General features: G+C 41.8%; 1 protein-coding gene across 9 annotated transcripts in view; it reads left to right on the top strand.

Moving 5' to 3' along the window:
• Positions 1-227: 227 nt before the first annotated feature.
• CPLANE1 (ciliogenesis and planar polarity effector 1) overlaps positions 228-15486 on the top strand; it is a 161388-nt gene continuing 146129 nt past the window's right edge. For 4 of the 9 annotated variants that reach the window (XM_039543543.1, XM_039543539.1, XM_039543542.1 and 1 more), the window contains exons 1-5: positions 229-370; positions 7707-7856; positions 9178-9313; positions 9541-9660; positions 14928-15160. In XM_039543543.1, the coding sequence (XP_039399477.1) occupies positions 7776-7856; positions 9178-9313; positions 9541-9660; positions 14928-15160 (570 nt within the window). In that variant the 5' untranslated portion in view covers positions 229-370; positions 7707-7775. Of the gene's footprint in view, positions 371-681; positions 761-7706; positions 7857-9177; positions 9314-9540; positions 9661-14927; positions 15161-15486 lie in introns of those variants that run through there. The other 5 variants (XM_039543546.1, XM_039543541.1, XM_039543547.1 and 2 more) reach the window with 4 other exon arrangements.

The following is a 15486-nucleotide window of genomic DNA, read 5'->3' as shown; positions in this document are numbered from 1 at the left end:
AAGGACGCTGGGGCGTGTGCACCGCTACGCTCCGTCCCTGCTCCCGCGGACGTGAGCCGCTCGTACTGGTCCTCGGCGGGCCCCGATTTCTCAGCACAGCCCCCTGAGGGAGCGCATCCAGCTTGGGGTTGTGCGAGCAGCAGCCTCGCCCGGGCTGCTCTGACGGGGCCCAGCGGGCGCCGAACCCAAACGAGGGATTCGGAGGGAGTCACTCGCCCCGTTGCTCCTTCCCCTCCCCGCGCGCCCGCAGCTGCGCACTCCAGTCCACTCAGCTCCCGGCTCTCCCGCTGGACGCAACCGGCACTTGGGCGGGGGCGGACGCCGCTGTAGCCGGGCCCGTAGCGCAGCCGCTGTGCGGGGCAGAAGCGCGGTGAGTGTGGGACAGGCCGCGCTCTGCTCGTTCCGCGGGACCGGGCCGCGGTGGGGACTTGGGCCGAGGGTGTGGCTGGCCCGGCTCGCTCTGTGCTGCTAGCGCCCGGACAGCCCGCCCCCTGGGCCCCGCGGCCGTTACCGCTCCGGGACCACAGGACGTCTCCGCGCGCTGCGCCCCGGTCTGTGAGGCACACTCGCGAGGCGAGTGAGCTGAGGGACCCGGGGGACGACACATTGCATCCCCTCATATTCAACACCACAACGTAACACCCCCTTTAGTAGGGAGGTAACAGCGCCAGCATGCGATACACCCTTTCCCCCAGTGCTTTTGAGGTTGAGGCAACAGGGCCTGGCATATAACACACCGTTTCTCTACTTCAACATGGAGGTAGGTGTGATATGCACCAATGCAAAGGTAGCTTGACCCAGTTTGTTATGCCCTTACCTTTGATGTAGGATGTGGGGTGCTACCTTGAACAGTGCATTTTTTTCTGCTTTCAGTAGGAGAGTACTGAGGTAATGGGGCTTAGCACATGATTCACCATTTGTTGGCATTATCAATAATATTTAGAATTATGAATATTAATACTCGAGACCACCAAACCTTAATTTAACCATACATTCCTTTAAGTCCAAAGGGTAAATGGTATTTTATACAATAGCTTTAAAATCCTAACAACAACTAAGCAGTTACTACATCCAATACAGAAGTAGTTCCCAAACTGGGGGGCATGCCTCCTTTGGGGGCATTGTGGTGGAAGGATGGGGGGGGGTACTTGGCAGGGCCCGGGCCAGCCCCCATAGGGGGTGGGGTGGGAACACCAATCAGCCCAGCTCTGCCCTTAGCCCAGCCCCAGCTCTACTTCAACCCCCGATCTGTGCCCAGCCCAGCTCTGGCCAAAGCTCTACCCCGCCTCCAGCCCATTTCTGCCCTCATTCCCTCTCTGCCCCCAGGCCAGCTCTATGTTTAACCCAGGGGCGGCTCTAGGCACCAGCAAAACAAGCTGGTGCCTAGGGTGGCAAAATCTAGGGGGCGTGCTCTGTGGCGTGTGGGGGGGGGGGGCAGGCTGGGCTGGCGGACCTGACGCAGTCATGCCTGCGGGAGGTCCACTGGAGCCCCCTAGATGACTGCGGAGGGAGCGCTCGTCCCGCGGCTTGGCTGGACCTCCCGCAGGCATGACCGCGGCAGCTCAAGCGGAGCCGCCGGACCCGCGAACCGGCCGCAGCCGCGGGAGGTGCAGCTGAGCCACGCGGGACCAGCGGTCCCTCTGCAGTCATGCCCGCGGGAGGTCCGCTGCTCCCGCGGCTCCGGGGCGCCTCCCGCGCATGACTGCTTGGGGCGGCCAAAACCGTAGAGCCGCCCCTGGTTTAACCTCAGCTCTTTCCCCATCCCCAGTTCTTCCCCCAGCTCCGTCTTCAGCCCAAGCTTTGTGCAGTAAGGGGGGCATGGACAGATTCTGTTAATTGTAAGGGGGAGCATGACAGGAAAAGTTTGGCCACCACTGCAATACAGTAACAAAATATTCATAAGCATGTGATCAATATATTGCAAAGAGAGAGAACCTAGCTAAAGTGTCTCATCCTGGTGTGCTCAAGCATGATCAGATAGAGTCTGGCAAAGAACTCTAAATTGATAATTTTTTGTACCCATCAACAAATAAATGATGACATTGCCAATTAATAACCAGCTAAAAACCAATTTAGGCAGTTCACCTTTATTTCTGGTCTTAATCCAGATAAAATTTACCGTCTCCTTTTTCACCGAGGTCTTTCCTCTTATCTCTTCCCATCCTTCTTGCTAACCAACAGTTTTTCTGTTGCGTATGCCCTAATTTTGAGGCAACACTGGTATGTGGGGTGGGAAAGTCCATGTTGGCTTCTTCTAAGACAGAGTCTCATTGTCTTATTTAAAACCATCTGCAGTCACCCCTAGGTCTTCTTTTTAGAAACTTCCCTTTATGTCATTAGTTACTCTTTGAACCAGGCTTCCTCCCTACTTTGTTCTTTCTGGGCTTGTAACTCATTCTTCTGAAGGCCTTTCTTTACAACAGTGGTCCCCAACCTTTTTGAGGCCAGTAGCACATTAAAGTTTTCAGAAGTGTGTGGCGGGCGCCAACAATTTTTCAAGGCTTATTTTGCATTTGTACATTAAATAATATGAAAAACATCATATTTAATATTATATAATATTTGAATCCATAAGATAAAATAGATAATTGTACATGTAAATGGTATTAATTAAATTATTCATCAATTACTCTTTCACCTTACCATGTGAATTTGCTCTTTTTTATCTACCTGTAAGAAAAATTAAGGAGTTTTTACAAAATAAATATCAAACAGTTTTCATCTTATTTATTTTAAAAAAGTAAAACATTGTTGAACTGCTGGTCCAAATATATTTATTATTCTTACTTTAACATAGATAGCCAGTTATGGTTAATTAAAAATATTCTTTGTATTGTTACTTGTATCTGTATTTCAATAAACAAACAAACAAGTATGAAAAAAAGTTAAACACAAGTTAATCATACGCGCTCATCAGCACTTAATAGAAAATAGGTATAATTAATTCATGTGGTTATTCTAATGAAGTCAGTGTGATTTTTGGCACTGCATTTCTTTAGCCCATTTTTCGTAGTTGGGAGAGTAAGATAATATTCCCGTTTGTAAGCAATCATCAAGATGGGCATCTGTAAGCCGAGATCTGTATTTTGATTTTATGATGTTCATTGTTGAAAACAGAACTTCGCACAGAAAAGTGGAACCAAAATAAAATTTTATTTTGTATGCTACATTTTTTAAGGTAGGAAACTTTTTTCGGTCAACCAGATTCCAAAAGTTTTCATCTGTTGCGCAGGATTTTAGAACAATATCATTTTGAAGGTCCAAAATCTCCAGTTCCACGTCTTCTGTTCTTACTTGAATGAGACTTGCAGTTGATGTAGCCATTTCTGTTACCTCTATTTGGCAAGTAAAAGGATTCACAAGAAAGGCAACTACAGGCTCAGTGATGGTGAACTGTTGAAATCTCTTTTCAAACTGTTCCAGAAGTGTTTGAATGTGGATAACAAATGGTGATGGGTTAAAATCACTGTCACATACCATTTTCTTCATACTTGGGAAATGTTCAAGAGATTTTGTCTTCATATGTGACATCCACAAGATCAGTTTTGCTTTGAATGATTTTACAGAACCTATCATTTGAGCCACATGTTTGTCTTTTCCCTGGAGCTCAAGATTTAAAATGTTCAATTTGTCAGTGATGTTGGCAAGAAAAGCCAAGTCCATTAACCAGTTGGAGTATCAGAGGGGTAGCCGTGTTAGTCTGGTTCTGTAAAAGCAGCAAAGAATCCTGTGGCACCTTATAGACTAACAGACGTTTTGCAGCATGAGCTTTCGTGGGTGAATGCCCACTTCGTCGGAGTCTTCTAGTTGCTCAAAGTTCTGATTTGTGGACTTCAGAAATTCTTTGATCTCTTCTATTAGGCTTAAAAAACGTGCAAGAACTTTACCTTTGCTCAGCCATCGTACCGGTACTTCTGTGTGCAAGATAAAATCAGATTGTTTATCATCAACATCTTCCAACAGGGCCTTAAAAAGTCGGTGTTGCAAAGGTTTCACTCGAATAGAGTTAATTATTTTAATAACATTCACGACGTGTTGAAAAGAGAGAAATTTGAGGCACAAAGCTTCTTGGTGGATAATGCAATGATAAAACATAAAGTTCGGAAAGGATTCATTCTTCTTACAGAGTGCAATGAATCCATTGGCGCTGCCCATCATTGCTGGTGCCCCATCAGTGGTGATCGCAGATAGCTTGTGTAGTGGCATACTAATTCACCATCTTGTAAGGGTTTTTTCTTCTTTGCGAGTAGATGAGCAATTTTAAAGGAAGCAATAGTAGCACTTTTAGACTTTACCACGTGTCTAGTGAAAACAGATTGCTGGGCAGATAGGTTTGATTTGAGTTGATTAATTTTCTTCTTTCTCAACTCAGATTTAAGTGAATGGCTAATGTCAAAAGAACCGTGATTAGTTTGAAAATGGCATTCAACATTGTTTTTTTGGCACTGCAACAGCACCTCCGCACAATAAGCAAACACATTTCCCTTTATTTTCAATAAAACAATAGGATTCTTCCCACTCTGGTTTGAAATAATACGTACGTTGTCTCTTATTTGAACCACTCATTTTGGAGCAAAATGTTTAAAAAAAAAAAAAAAAAATTGCAAAGAAGAATACTCACATACAGGGCCGGCTCCAGGCACCAGTGGAGCAAGCAGGTGCCTGTGTCAGCACATGCTACGGGGCAGCATTCGGTCCATTCTGCAAAGGCGGAGTGTGGTTTTTTAAATTTTTTATTGATTTTTTTTTTTTTTGGTGGCAGTTCTGAGCAGTGCAGTGATAAGCCTGAGAGAAGCTGCGAGGACACACAACACCGGTGCCCGCAGTCTGCAACCCCGAAGTACTCTGTCCCCAGCAGGCGGGGGACCCTGGCTTCTCTCCCCTGCTGGGCACTAGGAGGGCCCCGCACCTGCCAGGGACAGAGAACACTAGCGCCTGCAGCCCCTGAGTTCTTTATGCCCGGCAGGCACGGGGCCGCGGCTTCTCTTCTTGAAGCCGGAGAGAAGCCGCGCCCCACGCCTGCTGGGAACAGAGAGCACCGGCGCTTGCAGCCCTGGAATTCTCTGTTCCTGGCAGGCGTGGCGTCTGTAGCCCCAGAGTTCTCCTTCCCCGGCAACTGCAGGCCCCTGGCTTCTTTCCACTGCTGAGCGTGAGGCGGGTGCACATAAATGCCCCGGAAGGCGCCATGGCGCCCATGGGCACTGTGTTGGGGACTGCTTTACAATACTTATATTTCCTTAACCAAACTTAAACTAACTCTAATTCTTTAATTTCATATTTATTCTATAAAAGCAGCAAAGAGTCCTATGGCACCTTATAGACTAACAGAGGTATTGGAGCATGAGCTTTCGTGGGTGAATACCCACTTTGTCAGATGCATCCGACGAAGTGGGTATTCACCCATGAAAGCTCATGCTCCAATACGTCTGTTAGTCTATAAGGTGCCACAGGACTCTTTGCTGCTTTTACAGATCCAGACTAACACGGCTACCCCTCTGATATTTATTCTACACCACCTTAATTTAAGTCATGTGCATGCCCTCCAGTGCGTAGATTTTAAAGCAAGAAGGGACCATGCTGATCATCTAGTATGACCTATGCAACATAGGCCAAAGAACCTCACCCAATAATTTCTGTATCAACGTAGCAGTGCAGAGACACTGAGTATTATGGTGTGATGTGCTGTCTTTAATGGAGGAGGCCCTTGCTTGATGCGTTCTGTTATATAGTGTGCTATCTTATACTGAAGGCAGGAAAGAAATACAGTTCATCAGCACACATGATAGTTCCTAGTGTGCGACACCTCAAACCATACAAACGTTCACATTCAATATGACAGAATAAAGACAAGGGGTCCCAGCATCCAATATATTGTTTCAAACTATATCCAATACTGATTCAGCTAGCTGTCAACTGTAGTAAACACATATCCTCTTATGTTAAACTGTCAACAAAGACTTACTCTGCTGGTGTGGATTACCTAGTTCCCATGTCTGAAGATGCTCATCCAAGCCCCATATTGATGTGCCACTGTTTTAATGGATCATCCTCAGATCTTGAATCATTTGAATTCTCCATTTGAGTCATTCTCAGAGTTTGATTATGGGGCCTTTAGTGCTCAAACCATGATTCTGTACTGCTTGAGCTAGCAGAATAACTCCATTAGCTGTAGCTATTAGAGGGGGATAAAGATACAACTAATTATTAATTGGAGATGTGGCCCCCCCACAGACATGTTGTCTTGATGGGAGCAGCCTATAGAAAGGATAGGCTTCTAAATGTAATACTTCATCTGAGCAGCTCCCTTGGTAATACAGATCAAAGCATTACATCATGGGATATGTTGTTTCAGAGGGCCATGTCACCGTATTAAAGATGAGGCTACATTGTGGAATGTGGTGTGCCTCACTCTGGACCCCATGCTAGATGAATAATTAGGGCCCTACTAAATTCACGACTGTGAAAAACGTCATGGACCGTGAAATCTGATCTCCCCCATAAAATCTGACTGGGCTGCCCCAGCCGGGGGCTCCTACCATGGGCTGGGTACCAGCTGTTATTCCTGGCCCAGGTTGGGGAGGGACAGGACTTACTAGTCCCATGCAGAGGCTGCTCCCAGACCTGGGTCAGACCCACTTCTCTGAACCTCCCTCAGCTGTAGGAAGCTGCAAAGCTGCTGGTCAGGACACTCCCAACCCAGGTGGGAGGCTGCGACTCCAGCTGTCAGCTCTTGACCCCGGTGGGAGGCTGCTGGGAAAACCTGCAGATATGGCAAACACCTCCCCTCAGCCAGACCCTCTGACCCTCACTTCTGTGCTGCTGCTGGCAGTGGTGCTGGCTTTAGAGCTTGGTGTTTGGCCAACAGCCACTGCTTTCTGGTTGCCCAACTCTGAAGGCAGTACCCCTGCCATCAGCAGCACAGAAGTAAGGGTGGAAATTCCTGACGTCCTTTTGGGTCAGGACCCCCACTGTTACAACACTGAAATTTCAGATGTAAACACCTAAAACTATGAAATTGACTATTTTTAAAAAATCCTGTGACCGTGAAATTGACCAAAATGGACCTTGAATTTGGTAGGGCTCTGTTAATAATGAACTGTGCTAGCGGTCGGCTTCTCGATTCAAATGTACATCTTTGATTTTGAGTTGTTTGGATTCACTCCTATGATGTTTAGTTTTACACAGTACTGTTGCTTATCCAGATATTGTTTCCCTATCTATATGGCTTTCTTCACAGCTTCCACCTTTACTTACATGTGCTGCGTTCATTTATTTACATTAGTTAGATTACTTCAGTGTGTGTTATGTGGAACCATAAAATGTCATAGAGTTTAAGCAATCATATTGTACTATCATGGTAATTCTGATACAGATGAGTTCTGTGCTGAAACCTACTAATGTTGCTTTAGTATTTAAGCATAGGGCTAGAACAGCCAAGGTTTAGCTAAGCATATTTAGCCTACGTTGATTATTTACTTTGTCAACCAAAACCCACGTCACCTGTTAATACTATAAAATGGGCCCAAAAGTTAAAATGTATTTCACAAATGCAAATAATCCACAAGTCCAGTTTATTTTGAGAATAAAGATGCTTGGGAACTATGTTTGTGTTTATGTAGTATGTGAAGACTAAAAATTGTGTTCAGAATTTGTATCTTCCAAAAACTAAAATGAAAACCAACATATTTTTTTTCAATCTTTTACAGGTTTGTTGGCAGACCACCCTCCATTCCTCTTTTTTAAAACTGTTGTGATTACCGGGAGTGCTAATAAGCATGGAGATCAAGTTAGATGTTTTAGTCTCTACGTGTATCAAACATAGGAAACCTTGGCCTCGAATCTCCTGGCTGGGACAGGTGAGAGTCTGTATATTTTTTTTATTTAAACCTAACTGTACATTAAACATAGTTTTGATTATGTGGCAGTTATTTAGCAACTCAGTTTACAAAAAACTTCAGGGAATGGTTTAGAATTGCCATGCTGGTTATTAAGTTAGAAGCACAAAGACAAATCACTGGATTTATTGCTGCCATTTTGACTTCATTCCAAAGTTCAATATTGCTCACAATTCCTGATGGAAGACATCTTTTGATAGCTGTATGCTTCACAAGGGTTCATATATATATATATATTTTAATTATAATAATTCCTATTGGCGTTATTTGGTTATATGTACTAAAAAAATACGTTTGAGATTTTATTCCTCCCCTGGGACAACCATACCAGAACTCAACTATTTTTACCTACGTTTAGTATCTGACATTCTTGTAATAATGTTCTATGGGAGATCGCAAAGGCCTGGAGCCAGGAGTGGAAGTTGCTTATTTTACTTAAAGATTTATTTAGTTATACGTATATACGTGCACAGATATGGGAATGTATACTTAACCTGCTATAGTGACAGACACTACTGCCTTTTAGCCAGCTAGCACCTGTACAACAAATACACAGTTTATTAATGACTTTGATGGGCATGAGTTTACTGTATCCTTTCTTTTAAAACAACTTATGAAATTATGTATAAAACTAATTTAAAGCAGTATCAATATTGCATGTTTAAGCATTTAGTAGCCAGGAAATGCTGTAGGCAAAGTTAAACGTATAGCTTTAGCTCTCCTCTCTTGCATATATACGTTACAATAGAGTCTTTACTCATATGTTCAAATGTTACCTAACATAGTAGAATCTTTCTTTCTTTCATTGTATCATTTGAGAGACAGTATGTAACGGTTTAGGGCCTGATCCTTCTTCCTTTGAGATATATGGCAAAACTCCCATTGAATTCAGAGACATAGGGTCATATCTTTAGGGCCTAATCCTGCATCTTCTAGGCAAATAATCTTATTCAGGTAAGTGGGAATAAGGATTGTGGGATCCGGCTAATTAAAAATGGTGGGCCAGATTCAACCCTGGCATAAGTGAGTGCTGAATTTGGCTATGTATTGTAATGGATACGTGCAAAAAGGCAGAGTTAAAGTTTCAGTTTCAGCATTGCATGATTTTTGAATGCTTAACTGTGAATTTCATGTTAGCCGTTTGCATTTAATTGATATTTTTTTCCCCTCCCCCAGCTGGTCTTAAACACCCTTCTCTATATCTGCATCAATTTTCAGGCAAAAATAGAAAATAATAAGTATCATTTTTGAAAACTGAAATATTCCTTTTTCCTTTTAACAGGAAAAAGAAGCTATTTTTCTTTTAGATGATAAATGTATAAGTGAAATTAACCTGTTATCAGGAAAGACAAAGAAGAAAATTCCTCAACTTCAATCATTGTTGAAAAATGTTGTCATCTTAGCAACATCAAGAAATGGTTAAGTATTTTCTCAAGTTCCAATTCAAATTTTTGTTTTCATTTAAGATTGCAACAGTGTAGAAACTTACAGTACTGTAAGAGGCTGTGATACTGTAGCTGTCTCCACACAAGCACAGGATCTGCTAGTTAAGAGATACTTGCAGGATTGGGGACAAAATAGGGGAAGATAATTTTAAATACTTTATAGTAAAACAATTTAAGAAGTCTTTTCCCTATGAAAACAGGTGCTTGGTTGGCAGGAATAGTTACAACAGGAGAACTATTTCTTTGGAATAAAGACCAGGACTATCTGAAAATTGTACCAGCCATTGAAGAATCTAGTAAGGTGGTTACAGCAGCACAAGGTAGGCGTCTCTGATTTGTCTTTTTTATTAAAATTAAAAATAGAAAACAAATGTTGACAAGAAAGATCTTCCTTTGATTAAATTAAATTGAATAAATGACTAACTTTTATTTGGCAGAAGAGAGAGTTATAAATCTAATTAGTATTTTGTGTATGCTAAGCTAACCCTTAGCAAACCTTAGTCTTTTTATTAACAGAAATGTTAATTACATTTTGGATTTACAAACTCTTAAGATTCTGTCTTAAACAGAATAAATTTGTGTTTTTTGACACTTGGATGGTGGGGATGAGGGTAAGAGAGACATGCATATAGATCCTTTAATGTTTTAAAGTGCTTTGTTCCTGCTGTTAAAATTAAAAAGCACTTTGTGAGAGAGCTGTCTGGTCACCTGTATTAACCACTGGTCAGATGCTCCAGAAGGGAAGACTTGCAGGTGCTCAGCACAGTAGGACTTGCTGAATAATCAAGGTTGATACACAGCCCAAGGCCTGATCTAAGAATGGAAGAATTGTGGGATTCCATCTAGGCGAGGTGAAGACATGAGCCTTAACATCTGAGGTTGTTTATTCAGTGAGACCAGAAGAGGGGCCAGAGATGTCTCTAGCCCTGTAACCATGACAAATGTAATAAGTGTTTCCAGGGGACTGCGTCCTGAAGGGTGAACTTGAAGCAAAGTGCCCACTTTGAGGAATTGTGAGTGAACTCAGAAGCAACCATGGGGGTAATGGTAAAGGTCAAGGTGAGGTAGTAGGGGAGACATCTGTGCTTCCACTGAATCCACCACTTGATCTCCTCTCCCCGTGAACTTCCCCTTCAGAATCTTGCCCCATTCATCCCTATCCCATGGGTGGCCATGAGGAAGGGGTTCCCCTTCCCAGCAGTAATGCTGCGCCAATATACTTATGGGATCTGCCAGTGAAGTATCTCTTCTTCTGATAACAGGATCTTTGAAAGATGGCATATCTGAGTCTGAGATGGGGCCGCTATCTCTTTTTTTCTCTGCCTGCAGCAGGAGCAGCTTTCTGGTTGTTCCTGCCTCTTCACAACAGGGATCAGACAAGAAGACTCAGAGTTGCTGCTGAAGTTAGCTTAGTTACACAGATAGCTCTGTCCCTGAGCCAACAACTCTCTGTCAAAATGCAACATCTTCCTCAAAGAGAGATCTACATCTTAAAGGTCTTCTCTTCACCTCTCTGTAGCAATCACTCCCCGCCCCCCTCAGCCAGTTCTCTCCTTTAAAGGCAAAAGAGAGAAAGGGAAATAGTCTTTCTTCCATTAAAATTAAAGATTTCTTGTTGTCACTGGGATTTATTCTTGTATAACTCTTACAAATGAAGTTGTTTACTTTTGATTTTGGTAGCACCCAAAATGTGGTAGGAGCTTTCCAAATACCGAGGAAACCATCATTCAGGCAAGATGATCGAGTAGATAATCGACAGCATGCATTGTTAGTTATGTTTCTTTGTTGTTGTTTTTTAAAAGTTAAACACACTAAATTCCCTATTCTCTGTACACAGTTCAACCTCTTCCTCCCCCATCCCAATGTTCAACTTCAATTCTAGTATCCCTACATCTCTCTCCCAGCATTCAAGACTGTCTTTTCATATAAAGGAGCAATTCATTCATGAGATAAGTGAAATAGGTAAGTAGAGGACTTACTCAGCTAGTTTCTTGTCCTCATAAAAATGGGTCTTCAGGAGTAATTTAAATAGTGAGGAATCAGTTCAGGTAGGGCACTCCATGCATTGAGGTGGTATGTAAAATTAAAAAGGTTGTAGAGGAGTTTTTAAACTAAGGGTTGGTGGAAAGCTGACAGGTGTGGAGGAACACGTGGTTAGGAGAGACACAGCCCTTTGGGAAAGATTTCTTAAAGGAGATACTCTATCAACTTTTATCCTCCCCTTTTTACTGTAAAGTACAAGTAAAAGTTGAAGAGAAACAGTCAAAGGAAAAACATTACCATTCAATTACTTCACATGAAGGTAGACAATTAAATATTGACAGATTTTATAAGTGCTTGTCTACAAATCCAAGAAGTCTAAATATAAAGATGGGTGAACTTGAATGCCTGGTATTAAATGAGGATATTGATATAATAGGCATCTCAGAAATTTGATGGAAGAATGGTAATCAATGGGACATAGTAATACCAGAATATAAAATATATAGGAATGACAGAGTTGGTCATGCTGGCTGGGATGTGGCACTATATGTGAAAGAAAGCATAGTGTCAAATATAGTAAAAATCTGAAATGACTCAAACAGTATCATAAAATCTCTATGGATAGAAATTCCATGCTTGAATAATAAGAGTATAGCATTAGTAACATACAACCAATCACCTTATCAGGATGGTGATGGCTATTGTGAAATGGTAAGGAGATTAGAGAGGCTACAAAAACAGAAAACCCAGTAATGAGGGATTTCAACTATCCCCATATTGACTGGGAATATGTCACCTCAGGATGGGATGCAGAGATAAAATTTCTAAATGCAGTTAATGATTGATTCTTGGAGCAGGATCTGGTCCAACAGGTAAATATACCTGATCTGCTTGGTAATAGTGACCATAGCACATTCTTGTAGAGGGATAAATACCAAAGAAGCCTACCGTAATAGCATTTAACTTCAAAAAGGGGAACTACACAAAAATGAGAAAACCAGTTAAATAGAAATTAAAAGAAACAGTCACAAGGGTGAAATACCTGCAAGCTGCACAGAAACTTTTTAAAATCATCATAATAGAGGCTCAGATTGAATGTATATTCCTAATTAAAAAAATTAAATAAATGCCACCATGGCTAAACAGAGTAAAAAGGTGGTTAGAGGCAAAAAGGCATCCTTTAAAAATTAGAAGTCAAATCCTACCGAGGAAAACAGCATAAACTCTGGCAAAAGTATAATTAGGCAGGCCAAAAGAGAATGTGTCTTTTGCTAGTTGCTCTTCAAAAATTATCATTTTTTTTTCTAAACTACATCAGAAGCAGTCAGCCAGCTAAACAATCAGTGGGGCCAGTGGGCAATCGAGATGTAGAAGGATCACTGAAGGAAGACAAGGCTGTTGCAGAGAAGCTAAATGAATTATTTGTTTCGGTCTTCACTGCAGATGATATGAGGAAGGTTCCAGCTGTTCTTTTTAGGTTCCAGACTGAGGTGTTGGTAGAGGAGATTTTGGAAGAAATAGATAAGTTAAACAGTAATAAGAGTTCTGAAGGAACTCAAATATGAAATTGCCAGACTAACAACTGTGCTTAACCTATTGCTTAAATCAGCCTCTGTACCAAATGACTGGTGAATAACTAGTCTAACTCTGATTTTTAAAAGACTCCAGTGGCGATACTGCTATTTGCGGGCTGGTATGCCTAACTTCAGTACCAGGCAAATTGGTTGAAACTGTAGTAAAGAACAGAATTATCAGATGCATAGATGAACCTGATTCATTGGGGAAGAGTCAACCTGGCTTTTATAAAGGGAAGTCATGCCTCACCAGTCTGTTAGAATTCTTTGAGGGGATGGACAAAGGTGATCCAGTGGATGTAGTGTATTTGGACTTTCAGAAAGCCTTTGGTAAGATTTCTCACCAAAGGCTCTTAAGCAAAGTAAGGCATCATGAGATAAGAGGGAAGGTTTTCTTATGTACCAGTAACTGGTTAAAAGATAGGAAGAAAGTCTAAGAATAAATGGCCAGTTTTCACAGTGGAGAGCAGTAAATAATGAGGTCCCCCAAGGATCTGTATCCTTGTTAAGCATTTTTTTCCTATCTGCAATCTCTGATTGTCACAGGATTGCTCTTTAGTACAACACGATTCAGAGGCAGCATATTTGTCTTGTAATGTTGTCCAAAATTTCTGGAATATGCAATTTTTTCAAGCTGCCCTATGTCAGACCTTCTGTATACCACTAATGTATGACAAACTATGCTGAAGTAAGTGTTTTGTAGTGGTTTATTTTAGCATTCCAGGTCAGTCCTCAATGGATTTTATAAATTTCTCATACACGTCCTCACTCATCAGTTCATTAAGTTCTGAAGGATTATCCACAGTCATCTTGATAAGCCAACCATCTTCGTAACAAGACTTATTGACGAGTCCTGGATTATCTTCAAGGGTGGCGTTAATTTCAACATATCCATAAACAGTCTGGAAAAAGGGGTGAACAGTAAGGTGGCAAAGCAGATGATACAAAATTAGTCAAGATAATTATGTCCAAAGTTGCATCCAAAGCTGCATTACAAAGGGATCTCACTAAACTGGATGACTGGGCAACAAAATGGCAGATGAAATTCAATGTTGATAAATGCAAAGTATTGCACACTGGAAAACACAATACTGTGCTAGATAGCAATTGGTCTGACCCAGTATGGCCATTCTTCTGTTCTTATGGCACGAAGGTTAATGTAGAGATGGTCATAGGGGAAGCAGATAAATGAGACATCAAGTCTGCCATCAGTGACAGAATGGAGGGACCACAGTTATGAAGATGGAAATTTAGAGTCTTTAGAACAGTCACTATAAGGTTGGCTTTGTGATGATGGAGAAGAGGGGAGCCAGTGGACGGGTTTACATGGTCATTTGAGGCAAAGTAGATAATCTTAAAAGGTGTGTGTTGCATGGATTTTAGAAGGGGTGATAAGTGAAGGGAGAAGAGGAGATTACACTAATCAAGGTGAAGACTGTCAAATGTTACCCAATCACAATAAAGCAATCCCAAAAGACATTTTTAAAACAGGTTTTTCTGTTGCCCTATCTTTACATAGGATATCACTGTATGTATTGATGCTACTGCGAAGCTTTGTGTCTGCAGTTTACACTGAGATGTAATGCATGCTGCCTCCTTTGTATATTTAGAGGCTTACTTCAACAACAAAGTTTGTTTGAATTATACCACCACTCTTACTTGTGTCTCACATACACAAGAGTTACACTTGGTACATATTGTCACGGTTTTAGGACAATTGCATCTGTATTCTCCCTCTGTGGTCCTTTGAGGGCACTGACCTAGGGTTTCTGTCTCCCAGCCATCATCTCTCTTGGGCGAAGTGGACCATGGAGGGAGAGATACCCATGCAGTTACCCTGATACGTTTGACAACACTGCTTGCTGTTCGTATGTGTCTTCCTTGTATGAAACTCACTAAATGCTCTTTAAAATATGTTTTAAAAACTGGTTTGATGCCAGTTATACTCATAACTTTTTTTAGTAAAATCTCTTTATGCAAATCTGTGGACACTGAAAAACAGTCACTTTTCTGACACATTATTTTTCCAGAGTGCTCCATGAGATTGTACCTGTATGTCTCAGGAGATGGGAACAAGGTGCTACTCATTACTCCTACTGCATGTATCTTTCTGTGGGAGAGCACAGAATGCAAAAATATATCCTCTCCTAAAAATCCTTCACCGGCTGGGCGTTGGTCACAAATTGTTCCTGAGGAATCAGTTATATTGCCTTCCTCTGAAGATAAAGAAACCGGAATAAGTGCTGATTTCATCAAAAATGAGGTAAAAAAGTATAAAATAGCACTGCATGCAGTGTGCTTTTTGAAAATGTAAAAACAATGAGAATACTTATACCTATTAATATGAAATAGTAACTTTCCTATTTGTGCTTTACAAAGCAAACTGAGTTAGATACTGGTTGTAGAGAGTCTTAGCAAACATGGCAATGATTTTGAATTGAACAATAGCTGTTCATAGCCATGAACTTTAGAATCCGCTTTTACTTAGGGGATTTTGGAGTGGACCCTGAGATTCTTCCAAAAAAAAAAAAGTGCTGAGGGATATTTTAATTCTTGGTCCCTGTGGTATTCCACTGTGGGTGTGCATGC

Source organism: Mauremys reevesii, linkage group 6 (genome assembly GCF_016161935.1).
Source record: "Mauremys reevesii isolate NIE-2019 linkage group 6, ASM1616193v1, whole genome shotgun sequence".
In the NCBI taxonomy this organism is placed as follows: Eukaryota; Metazoa; Chordata; order Testudines; family Geoemydidae; genus Mauremys; species Mauremys reevesii.
Note: the sequence above shows the minus strand (reverse complement) of the source record. Positions and strands in the feature narration are given on the sequence as shown.